Genomic DNA, 23608 nt, shown 5'->3' on the forward strand with positions numbered 1-23608 from the left:
TAGCTGAGGAGGAGGAGACATCCATGAGGTCTCAGGTGCCTATTCTGGTCGCAGGAAGCCTAAAGTTCTCCGAAGGGCCAGTGACTCCCTGTCTTGGCAGCCTCCCTTGATTGCAGGCCCAGAGAAGAGCTATCGAGAGAGCTATCGATCGGCAGACATCTTAGGATGAGAGAGGGCCCAGATGAGGAGGTGGTGGCTGCCTGCTTCAGCACGGTCGCTGTGTGTCTCCAGCGGCTCTTCCAAAGGCTCCCGAGGAGCCAGGAGCTGTCAGAAAAGCTCCAGACCCCAGAGAGGCTCTGCAGCAAAACCCTGGCTCATGGTAGGTCCCCGCTCCTCCGTCTGGAGACACTCCAGACCAGAGGGGAATGGGTAGTCGGGCTCCTAGGTGTCTGCCTAATGGCTTTTCTCACAGAAAAGGAATGTGGAATCCTAATACTGAGCTCAGCAGCATTACTTGTTCCCCCAGACTTTGCAGAGAACAAGATTTGGGTGCCGTCACCTTGCCTGGCTGAAGAGCAGCTGTACCAGCTGGGCACAGTCATCCTGGGTCAGAGGCCCTGTTTGAGATGTAGGTTTTAATAGGACTATGAATTAGGACTGAGTAGCCAGTGGAATCTGGCGTCCTGATCCAGTAGCACCCAGTGCCTAAGAGGGCTGCTGGCTCCCATTCTGCCTTCTTGTAGCTTGTAGGGCACCAGACCGTGTGAAGCTGCCTGAAGAACTGGGGGTAGCAATGGCTCCTGGGTAGGGCGTCCCACCAGCATGGTTGGGGAAAGTGTGAGTGGTGTGCAGGGCTGGGAGCTGCTGGTGGAACCTTCCGAAAGAAGCCTACCCTCGAAGTGAGCATGAATTAAGATGAGAATAGTCCTTAGCTGGGAGGATCAGAGAGGCAGAGGCATGGATGAAAGAAGAGCGGCAGAGACAGTAGCAATGACCTACAGCACGGCTGGTTTGTTCATCCTCCGCTCTTTCCTGGGAGCAACAAGGGCTCTGTTGGTGGCATCATGGGGACCGGGGATGGAGCTGCGGCATTGCTTTCTAGCCAGGACTTTTCCTGCTGGGTTGGGTCGTGTTTTCTCCAGCATCTTATCTTTCGTTTGCTCCAGATCCCCACATAGAGGGGATGCAGAGGAATCTGTCTTTTGCAGTGAGGCAGTACAGAGAAGTAAGACCCTTGCCAGAGGTCATTGCCTCGTAGCCAGGCCTGGTGCTCTCTGCCCCTGGATTCTGCTCATGGCAGTGACTTGTCACTGTTTCCTTCTGATGGGTGGAAGCTTTTGAAGGGTTGCCTCTCCTCAGGGCAGCCTGCCCCGGTTCTCTGTCTTTCCCAATACATTCAGAAATAAGGAGACTCCAGGGAGTCCCAGGATATCTGAGAGATGGCACTAAAATTAAATGCCGCACCTGGACCAAAATTTTGGAATCAAAATTTTTAAGTGATCTTGACCGTGACAGATAACTTTTCTGGTTAAGGCTTTACCTTTTGAGTAATGGGAAACTTATTCTTATTAACAGCCAAATACATACTCTGTGCTAAGAGGAATAATGGCTACTGGGTTTCTCGATTTCAATGAGCACTCTCTTTCTCTGTTTCAGTCTCTCTCTCTTACACACACACACACACACACACACACACTTCCTTGTTCCTTTGATGTTCAGTCCAGTGAATTATTGACTGAGTAAAAATCATGTAGCACGATTTTTATTAAATATTTTAAAATAAAAGTCATGGTAGCATGAAGTTCAGGGTCATCCACAGCGCATTGGCGTCATTCAGTCTGGATTTTGACTTGACCATTGCAAGAGGAGGGGAGAAGGAAGGGTGCCTAGGGAGATGAGAGCCGTGGACTGCTGGAATATCTTTTCCTTCCTTGCAAGACTTCACGCACAGCTGAGCTGTGGCCTTGAAGAAGACAGACAAGGACTCAGGTAGACTTGCACTTCCCGGCTGTCGGGCCTTTCTTGGAGCAAGTGACTTTCCTGAACTTCAGTTTTCCCGAGTGAGGCCTCTCCTTCGGCATTTCTGTCGCTAGTGTCTCAGACAGGCACTCTGGATAGGCCTCCAGCATGGCTGTCTGCTCTTCCTTTTCACACAGAGCAGAGGGGATGTCTGTGTGGGAAGGCATAGCATTTGAAGGTTGCCCAGGCAGAGGAGAGACTCAAAACTCTTCGAACATCTTTAGAAAAATCCCTGCCCGTGGGTTAACCACACCAGAGAACCAACAGGCAGAGCTGGACAGGCTCATTCTGCGGCTTCAGGAGCTGAGCAAGCATGTCGCCATGCAACAACTTCATCGTTTGAACAGACTCCTGGGTGGGTGGGATGAGAGAGGAGCAGGCCTGGTCTCTCCAGGAGCTGTTGTATCACTTCTGACTACAGCGATTTGGCTGCAAGGGAGCTTTTGTCAGCAGAGAGGCTGGCCACAGATGTCATTTATTTACTTTCCTTTCCCTGCAGAAGTCTGCCTCACCCTCTGGCAATCTGCACTTTGAGTGGCTGTAAGGGATATAAAAGCAGGCATGGAAAAACCAGTTGGCTATAGTAGCTTGGTTGTCTCATAAGGGACTGACCCTGTTGGCTCCTGGCCACGAATAACCCTCTGGCTCTCGGGCCAGCTATACAAGTGCACATATGTCTCTATGTACCATTCCTACCTGAACGTTTGTACCTGTTTCCTTTGGCGTCCTGCAGTCTTTGTGAGCCACGCAAGATTCCTTTCAAATCGAGCCTGCTTGGCTGAGGTCAGTGGGTCACTACCAGGAGCCTGGGCTTGTCTTCATTCCCTCTCAGAAATAGTGTCTGCTTTAGATAAAAAGACAAAGTGGAACAAACGACTCTTTCCCTCTTTCTAGCCATACCCCCCCCCCACTTCTGAGCCCCCGTGTTTCTCCATCAGCTCCCCAGGCAACCCCTCTGTCTTCTGGGGGAGCCCAAGGATGGTGACAAGGATTCAGAGCTAGGATGGGACCTCTGCTGTTTTATCTCACTTACACCTGGAGTGACACAGGAGAATAGAGGAGGCCCTGGGAAGGCCCAGGGCTGAGAGAGCAGCTAGGGCAGTGGTTCTCAGTCTTCCTGACGCCGTGTCTCTTTAATACAGTTCCTCATGCTGTGCTGACCCCAACCATAAAATTATTTTCATTGCTACCTCATAACTAATTTTACTACTGTGTGGATCTTAATGCAATTATTTTCTGGTGGACTTAGGAGGTCCCCAGGTTAAGAACCAGGTTTGCTCCCCACAGGTTGAGAACCAATGACGGGACTCCACGCTGGCTTTGGAGACCGTGCACTGGTCCCTTTTTTGCTCAGTTCTTTAAAGTCGTCTATTGAAGTTCAAAATATTTTCTTTTCAAAGTGCTCTGGTAACTGGATCCCTCCTTGTGTGACAGCCCGAGCAGGATGTGTCTGGATTGAATTCTTTCTTTTGTTCTCTCTCTATGAAACCTTTTCATATACTTCTTCCTGTTACACAGACTCTTTGGATGTCCCTGGGTGCCTTCTGCCACAGTCTTGTCTGTGGTAGGCTGTTGGTAAGCGCACAGGTACGCAGAGGGAAAGCAGGTTAGGAGCTAGGCAGATGGGGAGCGCAGGGGACAGAACTGCACGCGAAGATTTGCTGTTCTTTCCGAGTACTCGTGTCCTAACACCAAAACTGCCTTGTTCAAAAATTGTTCTGTGTCTTTGCACTTTTCTGTGCATGACCACACTATCAGCACAACTTGGACCTTCAGGTGTGGTGCCCTGACGACTAGTCTCCACATTAGTGAACGCGTGATAAGTAAGTCCCATTTGCCTTGCTCACCATGACACCCCTCCCCCTCCATGGACATGGTCTCTTTCCTCCCAGAACCCACTGCTTCTTACCATCCACCAGGGCCTTCAAACTCCCTTACCTGTCTACACTCCGTCACCACATCTAATCCCCTCTGTCAGCTACAGTGTACTTCATGAGGCCCCGGTGCCCCAGCGTAAAGCGGCCGGTGAATAAGGGCATGTCTCCTTAAGGTACACACTGTACCAGTAGGAGACATTGCATGCGAAAATATAAATGCACTCCCCATGTATAGTCAATTAAGAGATTAAGGAAAGTTGAAAATAGTTTAGCAACTGTGAGTGGACTGACTCCATTATGAATTGATTTACCTGCTCTGCTTTAGTCTGTGAACTGAGCCCAGGCATGCTACCACTGAGCTAAAGCTGGATCTAATTTTAGACAACTCGTGAGCTTCGTGGTTGAATCTGTGTGAATGTTATGAATGTTGGGAGTGTCCAAAAAATACAGAAAACTATCAGGTGACGAGAAAGAGAGTGCTGGCTTTCTCCAAGCAGTTAGCTCTGTCTGCAGTAGAGACCGAGTCATGGAGAACTATTCTGCTCTACTCAGTTTGTTTATAATTGTCCACACACTTAGACACACACAAGACGGGGCATGCTTCAGGGTAAAACACTCCTAACAGCAATGGAGCATAGAGTTGGAATGTGGACAAGGTGGCCTGCTGTCCCTCTGTCCCCATGTTGCTGACACATGCTGGACACCCCTAAGTCCCTTCTGCTTCCTGTATTCTCCGTCTGAACTTGTGGACTGAGAGCTCTCCTCCTCCCCCCCCTTTTTTTTTAGCCCATCCCAACCACTCCCATCTCCAGCCTGGCCTGATGCTATGCCTGCCCTCTGTTGGTGGTGTCAGTCTGGGAATAGGTAGTTGAGTTGGTGATAGTTGATGAATGTGCAGGCTGAGAGACACACCCACCCACACCCATTCACCCACAAGCACTCACACCCACCCACATGGGGCAAGACCGTGCCTCTGCATGCCTGCCCGGGAAGCCAGCTCCTGCCAGGTCAACTGTGTGTATCTGGGACAAAGGTACAGGAGCCACATCCTGCATGCCTGGGAATGTGACAAGAGGCTCACCATGGGGAATTAGTAGCTGAGAAGTCAGATGTAGAGGCCGGTGTCGCAGGGAATATTGATATCTGTTTTTTCGAGACAGGGTCTTACTCTATAGCCAAGGCTGTCTGGATTTACCATGTAGCCCCCGGGTTGGCCTCCACTCATTACCCTCCCGCCAAGTGTTGGATTATAGGCTTACACCACCACAGTCAGCCCAGATATCTGTCTTAGTATCTGCTGAGCAACAACCCAGGAGATCTTTCACCTTTGTTTTCCCCATGCAAAAAGGTTCCTTAAGAGTATACATGTCAACCTCACCCTACCCCACCCTAGCAAAATGGGTCACTGGCAGATAGTGGTGACCATAGTCTTGGAGAAGACCTCCGATCACTTCCTCGTGTCTTAGTTCTCACAGGCTCCCCAATGCCTCCCCATGTCCCCGGCACTTTCTCTCCTGAACCCTGGCCTACAAGACCTGCTTCCACAGAGTCCCCCATCCCTCTGTTTTACATAGTGACTGAGCAGCAGAGTCAGAGTTGGGCATGCTCAAGTGCAGCATCTCTCAGAGACAACACTGCTCTCTGGTCGGCTGCCACCTTGCCTGTCTGTGAGAGGACCAGCAAGTCTGACCGCAGGTCTAGGTCTTTGCTTTCCTACTATACCGATCTAGTGGTTCCCTGACTTACTTCCTGACCACTGTGTGTGTGTGTGTCTGTGTGTGTGTGTGTGTGTGTGTGTCTGTGTGTGTGCCAGTGTGTCTGTGTGTGTGCCTGTGTGTCTGTGTCTGTCTGTCTCTATCTCTCCCATGCTTGGGGTATGTAGTGGGCTTGTTAGGGTGGTCTGTCTTCTGAAACAAAGAGGTACACCACATGGAAGGCTGGGGTCTGAGGTTCCTTCCTGGAAAGACTGAGAGGCAGGTGCCCCATACTGCCTGACCCTGGAGTAGGAAGTTCCCATCCTTCAGTCGCTGGTCTCATTAGAGTGACCAGGAGTGAGACGCGCGTAGGCTGTGTTGACTTTTGGCTGTGGTTGCAGACCCCAGGCCTGGTCACTGTGCCCTATCTACCCTCCCACTCATCTGAAAGCTGAGTTCTCCATCCCCCTGCCTTACTCCTTTGACAGCCATAGACAAACGGCAGAGTTAGTGAACTGTTCTGACCTCCTTAATTCAGCAGAAGAGGTCCTGAAAATCAAGAAAATCTTGGCTAGAACTGGGCATGGTGACACACGCCAGTATTGTCAGCACTGAGGGGGCTGAAGCAGGAGGATTATGCATGTGAGTTCAGGACCAGCATGGACTCCATACTGAGATATGTAGAAGCTCTTAACTAGTGTTGATTGCATGGTGAATGAACAAAATCTGGGCATACAGCCTCCCACAGAGCTGAAAGCGTCTGCTCCTGTTGGTCAAGCACCTACTGAGTACCGGGTGCCATTGAAGGCTTATCTAAACTTTTTCTAATTTCTCAGAAAATTTTCAACAAGAAAATTATTATTCCAACTTTTTGGACAAAGAAATCAAGACTAAATGAGTTCTAAATGTAACTAAGAGAAACAATTTGGGCATCTCCCATCCAGTTAGACTTAGTTCAGATTCCAAACCAAGCACGATCCCAGTTATATCCACTTCCGAGCACCAGGCTGAGTGTTCCAAGGGCCCCCAGCTGACCCACAGCTGATGAGTGGATGCACTGGGGCCAATCTACAGGTGCTGAGAGTCCCTGTCCATCCTGATGCCACCAGGAGCAGGGTGCAGAGGGCTACTTCCTGCTAGAGCAGAGAAAAACACTCCTGACCTCCCACCCTGTAGCTCAGGCCCCCCAACTCCATTCAGGAGGAATCCTACCTACCCTGGCCTCCAGGAGGGGGGGATCAGGACGAAGTGAACATTCTGCTCTGTGGAGTAGGTTACTGCATGACCAAACAGGACCGCTGCAAAGCAGCCACGCATGATGAGTCTCCACGCCCCAGCTGCTGCCTGCTGGCAGTGAGGCTGCCGGCTAGGAACCTTGCCTCTTCGATGCACGGTTTGCCTTACCTATAAAGTAGAGGTTGGCCAAACAAGCTGAAAACCATGCCTGCATAAAAACCTGCGCGTGGATGCTTCTAGCAGCTGTGCTTAGAATTATGAAAACTTGGAAGGAACCAAGACGTTCTCCAGTGGGTGAAACATGAGCATGGTGCATCCAGACAATGGGGTACTATTAGACAACTAAAAGATGGAGCGGCCAAGCCGTGAAAACAGGATATACATCTCACTCAGTAAAAAAGCCAGTCGGATAGGGTTACATATTATATGATGCCAAATTTTGTGATATTCTGGCAACACATGACTCTTAAAAGTTAGGGGATGGGTAAATAGTCAGAGCACAGATTTTTAGAACAGGGAAAGTGCTTTGCCATAACCATGAGTCCAAGTCCAGATCCACAGAGTTAACAGCACTGAGTGGGTCCAGTGTAAACTGTGGCCTCTGAGTGCTGAGAAGTTTGAGTGTAGGTTCGTCGCTGTAACAAACACCCTGTGGTGTGGTGTTCATAATGTGGGGGGGCATCCCTATGCAGGGGAGGGTCATAAAGAAGCCAGACTTCCTATTTAATTTTACCACAAACCTTTAGGTTTTGGTATCCTACTTCAGGAAATATGAGTAGAAAGCTGTATTGTGCAGGCACAGTATGGACTGTGTAAGATTGAAATTACTATATAGCATCAAATAGTGATAGCAACCATTATCACAATGTGGCCACCTGACTTTTCCTTTCTCACAGCATCCCAGTTCGGGTTACTTTTTCTGGGGGTTTCTGGCCGGCAGAGTAACAATCCATGTGAGGCAAGAGGGAGTCTGACCCCAGGGCAGTTTATTGTTGGGAGAGTTAAGTACAGTACAACTTGGCAAAAAGTTTCCTGGTGTAACACAATCCTATATGCACTAGGAGGCACACTTACATTGAAACACTTCTTTCTCAAAGTACACACCACCTCTTCCATGAAGATGGGCTCTAGAGATAGGCTACCTGTGTTACTAAGGGCCTAGAGGGAGGATCTGATATGGTCATACAGATAACATAGAGGTTATTTGGGTTATTAGCCATCTTCAGTCCTGGTTGTGGGAGCCTGGGGAGCCCCTGGCTATACAGATAATGCAAAAGCCACCTAGACTATTAGTTATCTCTGGTCCTGATTATGGGAGCTTGGTGTGGCCTGGTCCTACAGACAGCACAAATCACCAGTCTATTCATCATCTCCATTTCCAGTCTTCTGGGAGGAAATCAATGGATACATCTTTTCCCTTGAAAAGACAACCTATGTGTTTAACATTCCTGGTTTCCCTAGTGCTTTCCGTGGGTGCAAGGATCTTTATGGTCCCAACAACTATTGCTATGATAAAACACCATGACCAAAAGTAAGCAGGGGAGGAAAGAATTTATCGGGCTTACACTTCTGTATCATAGTTCAGCCCTGAAGGAAGTCGGGATAGGAACCTCCAAAACAGGGCAGGAACCTGGAGGCAGGAACTGATGCAGAGGGCATGGAGGAGAGCTGCTTACTGGCTTGTTCATCACGACCTGCTCAGCCTGCTTTCTTATAGAACCCAGGGCCTCCTGCCCAGGGCACAGTCTACAATGGGCTGGGTCCTCCCCCATCAATCAGTAAGTATAAAAATGCCCTTCAGTCTTGCCTACAGATCGATCCCTTAGGCCTTCTTTGCAGACACATCTCTGCAAATACAGAAGTATGCATGCGTTTTATTAATTATTTATTAATTAGGGGTCATGAAACACAACCCTTTCCTCTTTCGTGTTGACCAGTGTTGAGCTGCAGCATAAATGACAGCCACGTTGTCGTCCTGTCGTCCTATTTCGTGTAGAAATAGGTCATGGCTATAGTGAGTCAGTAGCAGATGGATGCCTCTGGCATTTTTGTGATGATAAAGAAAGCCATGTGATGAACATTTGAGATCTATTGAGGTAGTAGGACCCACCCTTAGGAGGAATCCCTGCAGGAACCTGGTATCTCACACGCCAACAAGACGCTTCCTCCCTTTTCCACGCCTGTTTTGTGACATACATTTCCAGGGAGATGCAACATAGTCTACTGGCAACCCACGAGAGGCCAAAGACGATGGCACCAAAGCTCGGTTGGTGACCACTGAGTTTTTACTGGGGTCACTAGTGAGAATATGGGTGAGGGGGTCACTTAAATAGGAGCAGGGATGACTCAAAGGCAGCTGCTTCCCTGAAAAACCTACCCAACACAGGAGACAACTTATGAAAGCTGTGTCCTTAAACTCTGCGCTCAGCTTGCAGGCAGCTGGACAAGTCGGGGACTCTCCTCTCTGTCACAGAGGGTGATCCTACCCTGGCATTTATCTGCATAGAACCCTGGGGGAGGAGTCCTGCTAGGTCTTGTAGGTTTGGGCTTTCCCGGACATGCGTCCCTGAGTCTCCTGGAGGGAATGTTTCAATTCGGAGGAAGCTGCCACACAACAGCGCCACCCCTGCCATCGGGGATACGATCAACTTTCTTTTCCAAAGCTAGAGCAGAATTTTAGAAAATCAGATGTTGGGGACGGGGGTGAGAAATTTAAAAAGAAGAGAAGTCCCAGGGCAGCAGAGGGATCTGCTCAGGAAGGTCACCTCATCTGTTGTTTCCCCTCTGAGTAGCTGAGGCCTAGGCATCTTGCCTAGACTAGGGCAGGGGGGGTGGGAGTGGATATCAGGGGCTCTGTGAGGAGGCGTCAGGGCCTGTTGCTTCAGGCCTCAGTAGAGGTCTAGAGGCTGGCAACACCGATGGGATGTGTACAGACAGGCTTTGGGGTGCTTGATGCCATGGCCACTGGCCAGACTGGACTTGAGTTTTAACCTACTAATAGAAGAGCTAGCCTAGCATTTATGGAGCCTCAGTGTGTATCAGTGGTGCGCCGGTCACATGAGTTCTCACTGATTTCAGCCACACTGTGAGGTAGGAGCTACCACCACCTCCATCTAACAGTTGAGGAAACTGAGGCATGCAGGGATTAGCATGCTAAGCCTAGGGTCTTAGCATAACACTCTGGGCTTGCCACTTCAGCTAAAAAGCCAGGCACCATTCCTTCCTCTGCTGGCATAACCAATTAAGTCAGACTCTTTTGAAGTGTCCTAGTGAGTGGGCCAGAAGTGCAGCCCTGGGGGATCACAAGGGAGACTGCTGTAGCCACAGAGAGAGTGTTCCTGTCTGTGACAGGGTTGAAGGGACATGGTGGGACAAGTGGGAAGAGCCAAGAGAGCAAGGTGGAGACCACTGGCGAGGTCAGGGGCTGGCTGCAGTGATGGCATGGGCCTGGGCCAGCCTGGGCTAGGTGGCGTGTAGAGTGTTACAGGGTTTCGCTGGTCTGAGGACTGTCAGCCGGTTCAGCCTAGAGGTGCCAACACAAGGAAACCAACTGTAAGAATGAAAAATGGCTTGTCTGCAAGGCCCGGATAACCACCCTAACCTGTTCTGAGAACTGGGGCAACCCTCGCTCCACCTGAGATCTTCAGTAAGTTGGAATTCCCAGTGCCCTTTATCTCTTCAGATTTCCTTGTAGTGCCTGATACAGCCTTTTAAAGCTCCTGGTGTCTGTCTCGAAAGTAGCGGGAAGAATGTTGGTAAGGCTGCCTTGCACACACAGCTTGGCAGGGTGAAAAGGACATCCACAGAGCAGAGCAGAGAGGAGAGAGAAGTGGAGGGGATGTTAGCTTGGGGCTTGCAGCTTCTGGGCCCGTTCTAGACATGAGAACTCCACTCGGCCCTCAGGATGCGCAGCCACGTTCAGCAGCTGGCACCGTCACAGAGTCTCTTTTGTCCTTATGCTGCAGTGTAAGCCAGGTAGGGCTGGTGCTGAAGAAGTCTAGAGAAGGAAGTAGGGGCAGTGTGGCTGATCTCCTAAAAGGCTGAGGGTCCCTGAATGTTGGCAGTGGCTCATCACTGACTGGAGCGACTACAAGGAGCCAGTGGGTGCTGTGTAACTAGGTCCCGTGGCCTTGGGGACCTGCCCGTCCCTACTCCACCTGGGCAGGAGGAGCTGAGGACTCAAGAGGGAACATGCTGTATTGCCTTGGTTTCTTGTATACAGCGCCTTTGTGAAAAGAATTCTTCTCAGTGCAACACGTCTGATTCAGAAAAATGAGCCACTGGCGTTTCGCCATTACACGGCAGAATGCGTGTGAGGCTTGTGTGTGCGAACACTTTGCATATTGTGTCTTTGAGAACTGGGGTGGGGCACAAACTAACTTTGGCAGCCTTGGGGATTAAGAGGACATTTGGCAGCTTCTGCGTTTCAGGAAAATTGTCTTCTAGCATACAGTTCCCACATGATGTGTGTGTAAAAATGTTACAATGAAATAATCAATATATACTAGCTAAAATTCTAGGAAACTGGCTAGAACTTGGGGGTGTTGCTCTCTAGTCTTTTGTTGCCTCTTGGTGGTGAGATCTTTGTCCTAGCTATCCAGTGAGGGCAGGCTCCGGTCCCTCTGTTCCCTGTGACCAGGGCACCTGAGCGAGCTGTCACTCTCCTTTCTTTCCATGCTATATAGGCTCCTTCATGCCAAGCCCTCCTTGGCTTCCCTAGTTCTCAGGTCTGAACCAGCTTCCTAGATCTGTGCAGAGAGGGGCTTAACTTTCAGGTATCTTGCAAATTACTTCCTGTGTGTGCCCTCCCTGCTCCCTGGCTCCTGAGAGTCGTTGTCTTTTTGTTTGTTTCGAAACAGGGTTTCTCTGTGTAGCCCTGGCTGTCCTAGAACTTGCTCTGTAGCCCAGGCTGGCATCGAACTCACAGAGATCCGCCTGCCTTTGCCTCCCAAGCGCTGGGATCGAAGGTGTGCGCCACCACATCTGGCTGAGAGTCACAACTGTCTTACTTGTACTTCCCTTTGGACTAGCACAGAGTGTGTGGCAGTCCAGGCTGAGCGCATGAGTGTTTCAACAGAGACAGTGGCATCTCCATGGCCGTTCCACCCAGAATCTGTCTTCCTGTGTCCACACTAAGCACCAGATAAAGGTTGTAGAATACAGTAGGACAGCAGGGTCAGGGACTGGGTAACGGTGATGAGCTGCCTTGAGAGAAGGGGGCTATGCAGTTAGCCCCAGGCGTCTCCTGGGACGTGACCCGGGCTTTGGGACGTGTAGCATTGCCCCAACTCAAGGCCAACCCCAACCCTGCAGGACACTGTTTCTGTGTGTACTGGTGGTACAGGGACTCAGATGCCGTCAGTGCTGGCCTGGAAGCTCTGGGCTTGGCTTCCCAGGGACTGGAAAGTATGAGGATGTAGTCCAGGAACTTGGCTGCAGCCAGGACGATGTGGTCTTGTCGGAGAAGGTGGTTAGTGTGCTTGTGCATTTCCTGTTTCTCTTTTGTTGTTACTCTGCTTTGTTAAGACAGGGGCTTTCAGATAACTCCGGTTGGTCTGGAACTTGCTATACAGACCAGGCTGGCCTTGAACTCTGCTCTGTGGGTGCTAGAATTAAAGGTGTGAGCCACCACACGGTTCTAAAATTCCAAATCTTCTCTTGGAGTCTTCCATTTCTATCTTGTCTAGTTCAGTGTCAGGATTATGAAACGGCCTTTCTGAGGTGTGTGTGTGTGTGTGTGTGTGTGTGTGTGTGTGTGTGTGTGTGAAAGAGAGGCAGTGAGACAAAGCAGTGGAAGTCAAGAGACCAAGATAGGCACACAGACGGGCAGAACGTGCCAACTATGCAGGGCACTGCAAGGGGAAGAGGAGAAATCTTGAGCTGTCTTGAGGCCTTTCCCCCATGGTGGTGGTGGCTCTCACCTGCCTTGGAGCTGGCAGGGCTTCTAGTCCACCCTCCTCTTCATGCTCTTGGTTCTAGAGCATTCTCCACCGCTGGGGAATGACCAGGAGCCAGCCAGGTGTGTTCCAGAGCTGTGCCCTAAACAGCCCCACCCTTTCTGGGCTCTGCCCTCAGTGTTACATTATCAGAAAGTCCTGGAGTTTCTGGACGCTGTGGTCCATGTGGCCCTCTGTGCCCTTTACCTGCTGAGGGTGAGCTATCTCCAACGAGCTGTGTGCCAGCCACCGGAGCCCACGACACCTGTGAGACCCTGAAGGTGCATGGTGTTGCCTTAGAGGACTGACCTTACTCATTAGGATTTCTGTTGGGTTTGTTTTTTGTCTATTTGTTTTGTACCCCCCCACAACTTGACAAATCCCAGGGTCATTTGGGAAGAGGGAACCTCGGTTGAGAAAATTGCCTCCATCAGATTGGCCTGTGGACTAGTCTATGGGGGGATTTTCTTGATTGATAATTGATGTGGGAGAACACAGCTCACGGTGGGTGGTGCCGCCTCAGGGCCATGGTCCTGGGTTGTATAAGAAAGCAAGCTAAGTAAGCCATGGAGGACGTCTCAGTTAGTGCTCTGTTGCTGTGAAGAGATGCCATGACCTGGCAACTCTTGGAAAGAAAAGCATTTAGTTGGGGGTTTGCTTCCAGTTTCAAAGGGTTAGTCTATGGTCATCCTGGCAGGAAATATGGCAGCAAGCAGGCAGGCATGGTACTGGAGAGGTAACTGAGAGCTTTGCATCCTGATCCATGAGCAGCAGGCAGAGAGAGGGACATTGGGCCAAGGATGCACTTTGAAACCTGAGACACCACTCCCAGTGACACGCCTCCTCCAACAAGGCCACACCCCTAATCCTTCCAAACAGTACACCAGCTGGGGACCAGGCATGCCAATATGTGAATCTGTGGGGGCCATTCTCGTTCATGCTTGCGGGTAGCAAGTCAGCAAGCCGTGTTCCGCCATGGCTTCTGCTTCAGTTCCTGCCTCCAGGTTCCTGCTTTAAACTGTAAATTAAAATAACTCTTTCCTTCCCAAGTTGCTTTTGGTGTTGCTGTTTAATCACGTCAGTAGGAAGCCAACAAGGATGACCCTAGGCCAGAGCTCAGGGCTAAAGAAGGGGTTGCTGGGGGCTTTACCTCCGGGCCTGAAGGATATGAACACTAAGCTTCTCACTGCCACCCCAGAAAGGTGGATGGGAAGTTAGACCATGGCAGAAGGAGGATGGAAAGTTCTGGAATCTCTGTGTCTCCGTATTTGTCATGATCCCTGAATAAGAACCGGTGCCTGGGAAAGCTAAGGAGGCAGCTGAGAATCACGTTCCAGAACTCCTCAGCTGAGTGGGAAAAAACCAGCTGCCACAGGACCCCAAGGCAGGGTCTGCTGCTTAGCAATATGGAGAAAAAGAGACAAAATACAACCAATTTTCAACTCTGGAAGGGATTATCAGGGTGCCTGAGCCATTGCCAACCAAAAGCAGTCTTCTAACTTCCAGATTATTCATGCAAACCCAGGTGCTGAGGTCCCTGCCACAAAGCCCAGCTGCTCTGGCTCACCCTAGGCACCTGACTTCACAGTCAGGGAAGCCAGGACCTGGAAGGCTGTGCTCTGGCTGAGCTGTGGCCTCCAGGACAAGGGACCACACTGACCCGGCAGCCGTCTGTGGGAACGGTGCTGCCCGATGCCACTGGCGTTCGTTTCTTTCGTTCTGCCCTTTCTTCCCCCAGCCCCTCCCCTCCTGTCCCGGGCTGAGTCTTTCGGCCTCCTGGGCCCCTGTAACATCCCTTCCCTTCTGTCAAGGAGGCTCCAGACAAAGACCCTGAGAAAGGTTGGAAACGGCAGCCTTTGCTCTGCTACTCACGGTCTGTGTTGTTGGGCGCTTCAACTTGAAGCCTCTGGGAGTCCCCTGGCTTCCCTGGTTTAAGGAAGTCCTCAGATGGAAGTCTAAAGGTGCTTTTTCCTTCTGGCCATTAAGTCTCCACTTCCATGGAAGGGAACCACCTCTGGAATGTGCTTTCCTCCCGGTTTGGTGTGTCGTCAGCAGACTATTCTAATGGGCTTAAGCGAACCACCCAACATTGCTGGTTTAGACTGGGCTAGAGAATGCTTATGGTAATTTATGGTGGTGAGTCTGCCTTTGGGGTGCTTTTGATTCTTCCCGACTTACCTTCTTATGCCTGTGTAACCATCCTTATATCACAGGCTGGGTGAGAAACCTTTGTTTTATAGATTGACAAAACAAGACCCTCCCCAGGATGTGTGGCCTCTGGTTATCCTTATGAATTAGTAGATTAGGTACCACTGTATAGCCAGATGGTCTGACAGAAGAAATCGCCAAAGGCTAGGTCACACCAGAAGACGCAGGTGGATGCAGTTTGCGACATTGTGAAGGACTTGCTGCAGCTCCCCACTGAGGCACAGAGGTCAGGCGAGACTCTTACACAGCCTCCCCACCCCCACCTCTCTGATCCACTGCTCTGCCCATCAGAGCCGAATGCAGTCTCTAATTCCTCTGGGTGGAGAGAGTAGATGTCTACCTGACCCCATCCCTTTGATTCTCTTCCTCTAGATTGTAAATTCACCTGCCACCCGGAGTGCCGCAGCCTGATCCAGCTGGACTGCAGACAGAAGGAGGGCCCTGCCCTGGACCGACGCTCTCCAGAAAGCACCCTTACTCCTCCCTTCAGCCAGGTAAGCAGAGGAACCCACAAGCCAGGCTGGAGAGCAGCCCCTGAGGGTGGCAGGATTCCATACGTATGTACGGGCTGTTCTCTGGTCAGCAGGCGCCTCAGACATACCCTTCCCCAGGAGCCTGGGGACCGGGAGTGGGTCTACCCTGCAGCTTCCTCCCTGCAGTCTGTTTGATCCAGGGCTCTGGTCCAGGTACGGGTAAAGGTGGGAGAGGTTTCTGAAAGGCCTGAATGGCCTGAAGTTCTCCACATTGTCTTGTCTTTAGAAAACAGATCCTTCCAGACTTCTCAGACCAGCCTTTAAAGGGTCTGGGCAAGTGCTCTTTCTCTGCTGCCTGCAGCAATGGAGCACGGTGTCCTCAGTGGCTCAAGATTCTGAGTTTGCAAAGTGCATGGGTGGCAGTGCATCTGAACTGTAATGTTTGGGGTTCAGCATGCAGACAGAGGGCAGTGGGTATTGATTATTGTGTTAAACATTTATCGGTTATCTACTGTGTACCTAGTGCTGTTGAAGGTAGGCATAATAAATGATAACATTAATGGCCCACAGAGAGCTTACATTCCACTGGGGATTGTAACACGACTGACTGATACATACTAGGACGTGTGTGCAGTATCAACCCGGTGTTTGGGGTGCACAGTGTAATTATTTCTGCCAAGAGAAAAAAACCAAGGAAGGCTTCCCCAAGGAGGTGACGTTTGATATAGTCTTTTTCCTGCAGGTTGAGAGAAGTAAAGTGTGTCCTAGAATATTACCCATTTATTAATTTAATAAGGTTTTAGGCGCCCAGTATATCCCAGGCCCAGGAACATGGGGGACTTAGTGATACAGTTAAGAAAAATGACTCTTTCCTGTCCTGTGCTGACAACAAGGCAAGGAAGGAATAAACTCTGACCCTAAAGAAGGAAAAACACCTAGGCATTATGGAGGAGTCATGAACAGTCTCAAGTCCCCAAAGCCTACATGCATGTGTTCCATGGCACACCTATGGACGATCCCAGTTCCTCTGCTGTCTCCATGTCTTCTCCCATGAAAAAGCATTATTAGAGGGCTGGAGAGATGGCTCAGTGGTTAAGAGCATTGCTTGCTCTTCCAAAGGTCCTGAGTTCAATTCCCAGTAACCACATGGTGGCTCACAACCATCTGTAATGGGGTCTGGTGCCCTCTTCTGGCCTGCAGACATACACAGACAGAATATTGTATACATAATAAATAAATAAATAAATAAATAAATAAATAAATAAATAAATAGGAAAAAAGCATTATTAGAAAACAAGTCCTTTTGATATATATTCTTACAAGGATAACATCAAACTGGTCCTAAGCAGTGCATTGAAAATTCTGATATCTCCTCTGCAGTGTGGAATTATGGTTGCTCTGGAGTAGTCTGCAGCCAGACCCCTGGGTACCCCTGGTCCACACATGACTCGTGAAGCACTGATGAACCATGTTTCTGTCTTGTGTTTTTCTGGTGCTGGTGGTGGAGCCTAAAGCCTGCTAGGCCAGTGCTTTGGCTGAGCTCCACCCCAGGCAGCCAGTTTATGAGTACGCTCTTAATCAATGGGGGTGGGGGCAGATAGCACACATTCCTAAAAGCATATTTAAGCATCTGTTTTGTCCAGTTTCCCTTTCTCTTTGGGAACTGCCTGGTCTTTTTTTTTTTGCTCCCAATATGGTTGGTTCCCCACTCCTGAATCTGCTTCTTGGGATTTCTCCATGCCTCCTTCCAGAACAGCAGGCTGCAGAAGGAAGTGATTTGCCTGCTCCTCCGAGACATCTGGCCATATCTGGAGTTGGTTAGGGTTGTCAGCTGGGTGGGTGCTCCTGGGACCCAGTGCAGAGAGGCCAGAGGTTCCACTAAGCGTTCTGCGCGTTACAGGATGACCCACAGCTGGCCCCAAATGTCAGCCGTGCTGAGGTGGTAAAGCCTCTAGGCTGTGGGCCAACTCCCGGGGGCTGTGGACAGAGGCTGGGAAGGGCATGGGTTTCTCGCACACAGTCTCTTTCTTAGAGTGATGGCCAGGAGGGCTGCTTCCCTGTAGCACGTCAGACAACAGAGCTCTGTCCTCATTGCCTCCTTGGAAGAAGAGGCATCCTAGAGCCCTCTGGCTAATTGAATCACAGCTGTCTCTCACAGAAACAGGCCTGGAACACCACAGAGCTGTAGGAAATCCACACAGCGCTAGTGACCCCGAGCCACCAACAGCTTGTGTGGGTCCGGGTTGCTGGGGTGCTGTGGCATGTGCCTTGGACAGGCTTGGCCCTGTCCTGTAGTAGAGTGCTCTACCAGGCTCTGTGAGGAAAGCTAGACCCTGATATGGGTTTTTTGGGTTTGTTTTTTTTTTTTTTGCCCAAATCCACGGTTCTGTTACATATGTCAATGGCGTGGTGCTTTCCTTCACACGGCCGCTGCTGCCTGGCTGAACTAACCTCTTGCCATCTTCCTGGGATTTATCGAGGCAGAGGCCTGGGCTTGAGCTCCACTAGGTGAGTGCCCATGTCTATTGTGAGGTCGCATCCTTTTTGCCATTTAAGGAAAAGAAGAGCATCGCTTTTTCAACAGCGGGGCAGGAGCAGTCTTGCATGAGTTTCCATGCATCCCCTCTGTGCAGCATTTATACCTGTGTGTGTGGTCCTGGGGCTCGAACCTGCAGCCTTGTGCACTCACACGAGGTATTCACCATCCACCACTGAGCTGCAGCTCCCAGCCCTTCAAACACTTTTCACAATATGACTGAGATCATTCTAAAGATAGGATTTGGCCTTCACCTTTAGAAAAGCCATACTGGCTGATTTCTGGCTGTCTCGGCAGAGGAAGGAAGAAAACAAAGCAGATGTGGGAGGGGCAGAGTGGCTCAGTGCCTCGGCTGCAAACTTCTGAGGCCGAACGGTCCCCATCCCTCCTGAGGAAGGCACTGATAGTTGCCTGCTTTCGCCAGCCAAAAGATCAGTTCTTTCAAGACTTTCCTCAGCGATCCTGAAGCCTGACGCCTTTCGCTTGGGTGCCCTTCCTGTGATCAGGCATGCCTCCTGCCGGCCTACCCAGGTCCTAGCTTCAGCTTCTGCCTGCTTGCCAGAGAATGTCATGGCTGTTCGGTGAGGGGACAGACTGCTGGAACACCTGTGGTTCTTTCATTTGGGGGGCATCCTGGAGTGTTTTTGTTTTTGCTTTGTTTTTTTGGTGGCTTTAAAAGTGCTCTCACCATGTAACTCCAATGATGACAGCCCTCAGTGGCTTCCCAGCACGCTCACAGTGAAGCAGCCCAGCCCCTGCATTGCGTCTGTGAAAGCCCAGCTCAAGAGAAAGTGTTGCACTTTATTTCCCGTTTTTCCGTGTTTCCCATCCATCCGTGTTTCCCATCCTTCCGTGGAATCTAGAACCAGACAGCTCTGGCCCTCCGGCTGTAGACACACTTTTCTTGACCGTGGAATATGCAGATTATAAGAGAGGAATTTAAGCCGTCCCCTATCACCGAAATCCCATTCCCCAGTGCCCGTATTTTCTTCTACCCAATAGACTCCTGCTGAGGCCAGCCCCTCCCATGCAGCTCCCGGCTCTCCTGGCGTGATCACGCTTGGGAGCATCCTGGCCCTGGGCTTATTCCACGTGACTGTTATTATTTAACATTCCACGTGACTGTGTGTTATTTCAGTTCTCTTTGCATACAAGCATGTTTAAGATTTATTTCTATTTATTTGTGGGGGGGGGCACGCATGCACATCACAGGTACCTATGTGCACACGTGGAGGTCAGAGATCAACTTGCCTATCTGAAAACTAAAACTATGTCCCCATACAGCCAGATGTCCTAAGAGAGGGGACAGATCACTTCCCTCTGCGGCCTTCTGCTCTGGAGGACAGTGTAGAGAGACCCCAGGTACTAGATCCAAGATCAAAACCGCATCTCAAGTCCCCATGTTTGTGCTGGGTTCGTGCATACCACTGAGCCATCTCCCCACAAGTGCAGACATTCATCTCCTCACCTCTGGAGCCTAAGCCATTGTGCCACTGCCTAGGTGACCCTGTCCCCATTCACCCAACAGACAAAAGTCTTTCAAAGCTCCAGAGTGGATCCGCCTAGCCTTTCAAACCAGCCGGTCAGTTTCCTTTCTGCCTGCTTTCCTACCCCAGACACTGACAGACACCCCCGCCCCATTGTCATTCCTTAGCTGAGCCCTGCAGCCCTAAGAATGGACTCAGTTGGCGGGAGTTCAGAGTCTCTTTGAATTACCTCCCCCAGCACAACTGTCTCCATTCCAGGCCTTGCCTTTCCAGAAGTGCCACTATCTGTATGGAACCCAGGATTACCACACGGGGGAGCCAGAGAGGTGAAGAAAAGAGTCTAACAGGAAAAGGGTTTTTGTTTTGTTTTGGCTTTATTTATTTTGGTTTTTTCGCATTATTTTATTTTATTTTTACATACTTTATGTAAAGTATATACTTTTCATATAGGATATTTTGATTCTATTCTTTGCCCTCCTCCAAGCTTTACAAGTGCATGTCCCGCTTAAGGTAGCTCCCTTACACAGATTCCTAGAGGATTTGCTTATTTTAGCTGAGAGTTATATATATTCCTGGTGTTTGACACAGCGTTGGTGATGAGCCTAGGGCCTTCCGCATGCCAGGCATGGGCTCGATCACCGAGCTTTATGCCCAGCTCTCGATTCATTTGTTTATGAGAAGGGTCTCTATATGGAGTACCATTGACCTGGAACTCATAAGCCTCCTGCCTCAGCCTCCCGAGTCCTGAATTACCAGCTGCAGTAGCTTTCCCAGCTCCACTCCCCTGTTTTGAAGCTCCACAGTTAGGATTATTATGTCCTTATAATTGGCCCTTTTATCACCATGAAGTAGCTGCCATTATCCCTGGTAACAGTCTATGAGCTGATAATTATTAGAGTTATTGAACTTTTTTTTTTTGAGGGTACTGGGAACTGAACTTAGGGCCTCACACATAGTGGGGTAAAGTGCTTTACCACTGAGCTTAAGATTACTATGTCTTTTTCCCTTATTTTTAGCTATTTACCTTCTGTGCATGTGTGCATGCCTGCATGTGTACACGCCTGCATGTGTCTGTGAGGTCTGTGGTACATGAACTTGAGTGTCGGGGTCCGTGCTCGTGCATACACACGGAGGCCAGAACAGGGCACTGGTCAGCTTCCTCGATCATTCTCTTCCCATTTGGTGAGAGACAAGGTCTCCCGCAGAACCTGAAGCTAGCCATGCACGCTGGGGTGGCTGGCAGGAGTTCTCCGGACTGACCTTTCTCTACCCTTTAATGCCTGGCTTCTTGCGTTCTTGCTGGGGATTCAGACTACCTTCCCACGCTTGCGGTGTTCTCTTCCACTAAGCCCTGTGCCCAATTCTGTGTCTTTCTTCAGCCATGTATTGGTTAGCGATAGGAATGTGTTCTGAGAAAAGGTGTTGTAAACTCACGGCTATGCTGACACCAACTTTGGTGGTGTAGTTTCTCACACCCCTGGCTTGTATGGCGTGTGCACAGACGCATTCCTTCAGCTTCCCATGACTGAAAAAAATTCCTCTTTTATCTTTGGTTTTGAGCTCATCGCTGAATTGGAAATTCTAAACTGAAAGGCTTTTCCTTTTGTTACTTTAGCAACCCCACACCACTATTTTCTCCTGTGTGATTCCCAATTGTAAATCTCCCATTCTCTGTGTCCAGGGCCATCTGTATATGACACGTGTTCTCCGTGTCTCCCAATTGTAAATCTCCCATTCTCTGTGTCCAGGGCCATCTGTATATGACACGTGTTCTCGTGTCTCCCAATTGTAAATCTCCCATTCTCTGTGTCCAGGACCATCTGTATATGACGCGTGTTCTCCGTGTCTCCCAATTGTAAATCTCCCATTCTCTGTGTCCAAGGCCATCTTTATATGACACGTGTTCTCCGTGTCTGAGTCATCTATGTTTGTCATTTTCCCTCCCATGCTGTGTGTGTGGGTCTCTTCTCATAACCGTTGATAATTTGAGTATGATGTGCCCTTTGTGGCTGCATGCTTCACTTTGCTTGAGGTTGCTACTGCCATGTCCTCCAGTTCCCCAATCTTTTCTTTAACCGTGTCTAACTTCTGTTAGCTCCATTCAGCACCTTTCTCATCCAAATCATTGTAAATTTCATTGCTAGAAGTAAGATTTGCTATTTTTAGATATATTTCATTTCTCTAACTTTATGAATAAATAGAAAAACTTCTTAATGGTTATTAGTGTTTTGACTAATTCTAGCATCTAAGTCATAGATTTGTTTCAACTGATTGCATTTTCTCCTCATTAAGGATAATACTCCCTGTTTATTTGTATTTCTAGTAATTTTTGTTGTTGTTGTTGTTGTTGTTTTCGCTTGTTTTTTGAGACAGGGTTTCTCTGTGTAACCACCCTAGCTGTCCTGGAACTTGCTCTTGTAGACCAGGCTCGCCTCAAATTCACAGAGATCCGCCTGCCTCTGCCTTCTGAGTGCTGGGATTAAAGGTGTGCGCCACCATGCCCCACCACTTCTAGTAATTTTTAATTGAATGCGAGACATTTCCAATTTTGCTTTGTTGGGTGCTGATGTTTTCGTGGTCCTACACTTGACCTTAGCTAAATATGATATTTTTATATTCTCATAAATACTCTTGAACTTTGCCCTGCCACTCTTGGCACTGTTGAGCATCATTTTAAAACCCAGTCTGCCGTCCTGGGGGGCGAACCCCGGGGGGTCGAGTGTCTGTTGCAAAGCATGAGAATATGAGTTTAAATTCTTTTTTTTTATTAATTAATTTTTTAGTAAACAATCTTTTCACATTTTATATACCAATTCCAGTTCCCACTCCCTCCCCTCCTCTCACTCCCTCCAACTTCCTCCCACCCTACCCCCATCCACTCCTCAGAGAGGGTAAGACTTCCCATGGGACGTCAACGAAGTCTAGAACTTTGCTTTGAGGCAGGACCAAGGCCCTCCCCACTATATCTAGACTAAGCAAGGCATCCCTCCAAAGAGAATTAGTTCCAAAAAGCCAATTCGAGCAGTAGGGATAAATCCTGGTCTCACTATCAGTGACCCCACAGACTAACCCAGCCCTGCAACTGTAACCAATGATCAGAGGCCCTACTTTGGTCCTATGCTGGTTCCCCTGCTGTCAGAGTCAGGTCAGAGTTGGTGGGCTCCCATTAGCTCAGGTCAGCTGTTTCTGTGGGTGTCTCCATCATGGTCTTGACCCCTTTGTTCATATTATCACTCCTCCCTCTCTTCAACTGGACTTTGGGAGTTAGCCCAGTGCTTAGCTGTGGATTGTTGCATCTGCTTCCATCAGTTGCTGATGAAGGTTCTATGATGATGATTAAGGTAGTCATCAATCTGATTACAGGGGAAGGGCAGTGCAGGCACCCTCTCCACTGCTTATGGTCTTCTGAGTTTAAATTCTTAGAGGCTGCAGAAAGGTGGGTGTGGTAATGTAATCCTGGCGCTCCCATGGTGAGGTGGAGAATCTGCAGAAGTTGGTGGACTAGCAGCACATGCAGCTGTGGACATCAGAGAGAGCCTGTCTCAGGAGACTGGGAGGTGAGGATGATCACCTGAGGCTGACCTGCACATACATGCCCTGTGGCATGCACATACACACACGGCATACATTATCCTACACACACGAACATGGGGAGGGGAAATGGTTGTATCCAGTACCTCCACCTGATGCCCAATCTTTACTGCTGCTCTCAAGTGTGTTCTGATGTTGGGGGAAGCAATTAACCCCAGAGTGAGTTAGTGTCCATAGTCCTATAACCTGGCCAAAGCAGCTTAAATCAGTGACCTGGCAACCAGTTGATCCAGATGGCATCTTCTGCCATCCTTTGTCCACCATAAAATGGAGGCAACTCACCACCTCTAGTTGGTGGGCATTAGTCTGAAAGTTGGAAAAGGCAGTGGGGTCCAAGACCCAGAAAATGAGGAGCAGTGTACATTAGAGCCTACCCACCATCTTGGCAATTGTTCCCTTGGTTTCCAGGTGCCTCGGTTTCTGTCCTGACTCCTTTCCTAGATAAGGAACTGATGGTCTCTCCTGGGGAATTCCAGACGTAGCCAGATGAATGCCAGCCTACCTATGTGTGCCGAAGGGAAGCCAATTCTCTCTACCCCACTCTGTCTGCGTTTGGCATACCCCGTGCGTGGCTTCTTTCTTGATCCCCTACTACTTCCAAAACCAAAAAG

General features: G+C 49.6%; 1 protein-coding gene across 1 annotated transcript in view; it reads left to right on the forward strand.

Annotated features, from left to right (window-relative positions):
* Positions 1-23608, forward strand: part of Rassf5 (Ras association domain family member 5) — a 64129-nt gene that overhangs the window by 11708 nt on the left and 28813 nt on the right. Inside the window, exon 2 of the mRNA XM_085688294.2 lies at positions 15283-15404. Coding sequence (XP_085544420.1) covers positions 15283-15404 — 122 coding nt within the window. The remainder of the gene's footprint in view (positions 1-15282; positions 15405-23608) is intronic.

This window comes from Myodes glareolus, chromosome 5, assembly GCF_982192425.1.
Source record: "Myodes glareolus chromosome 5, mMyoGla1.1, whole genome shotgun sequence".
Classification (NCBI taxonomy): Eukaryota; Metazoa; Chordata; class Mammalia; order Rodentia; family Cricetidae; genus Myodes; species Myodes glareolus.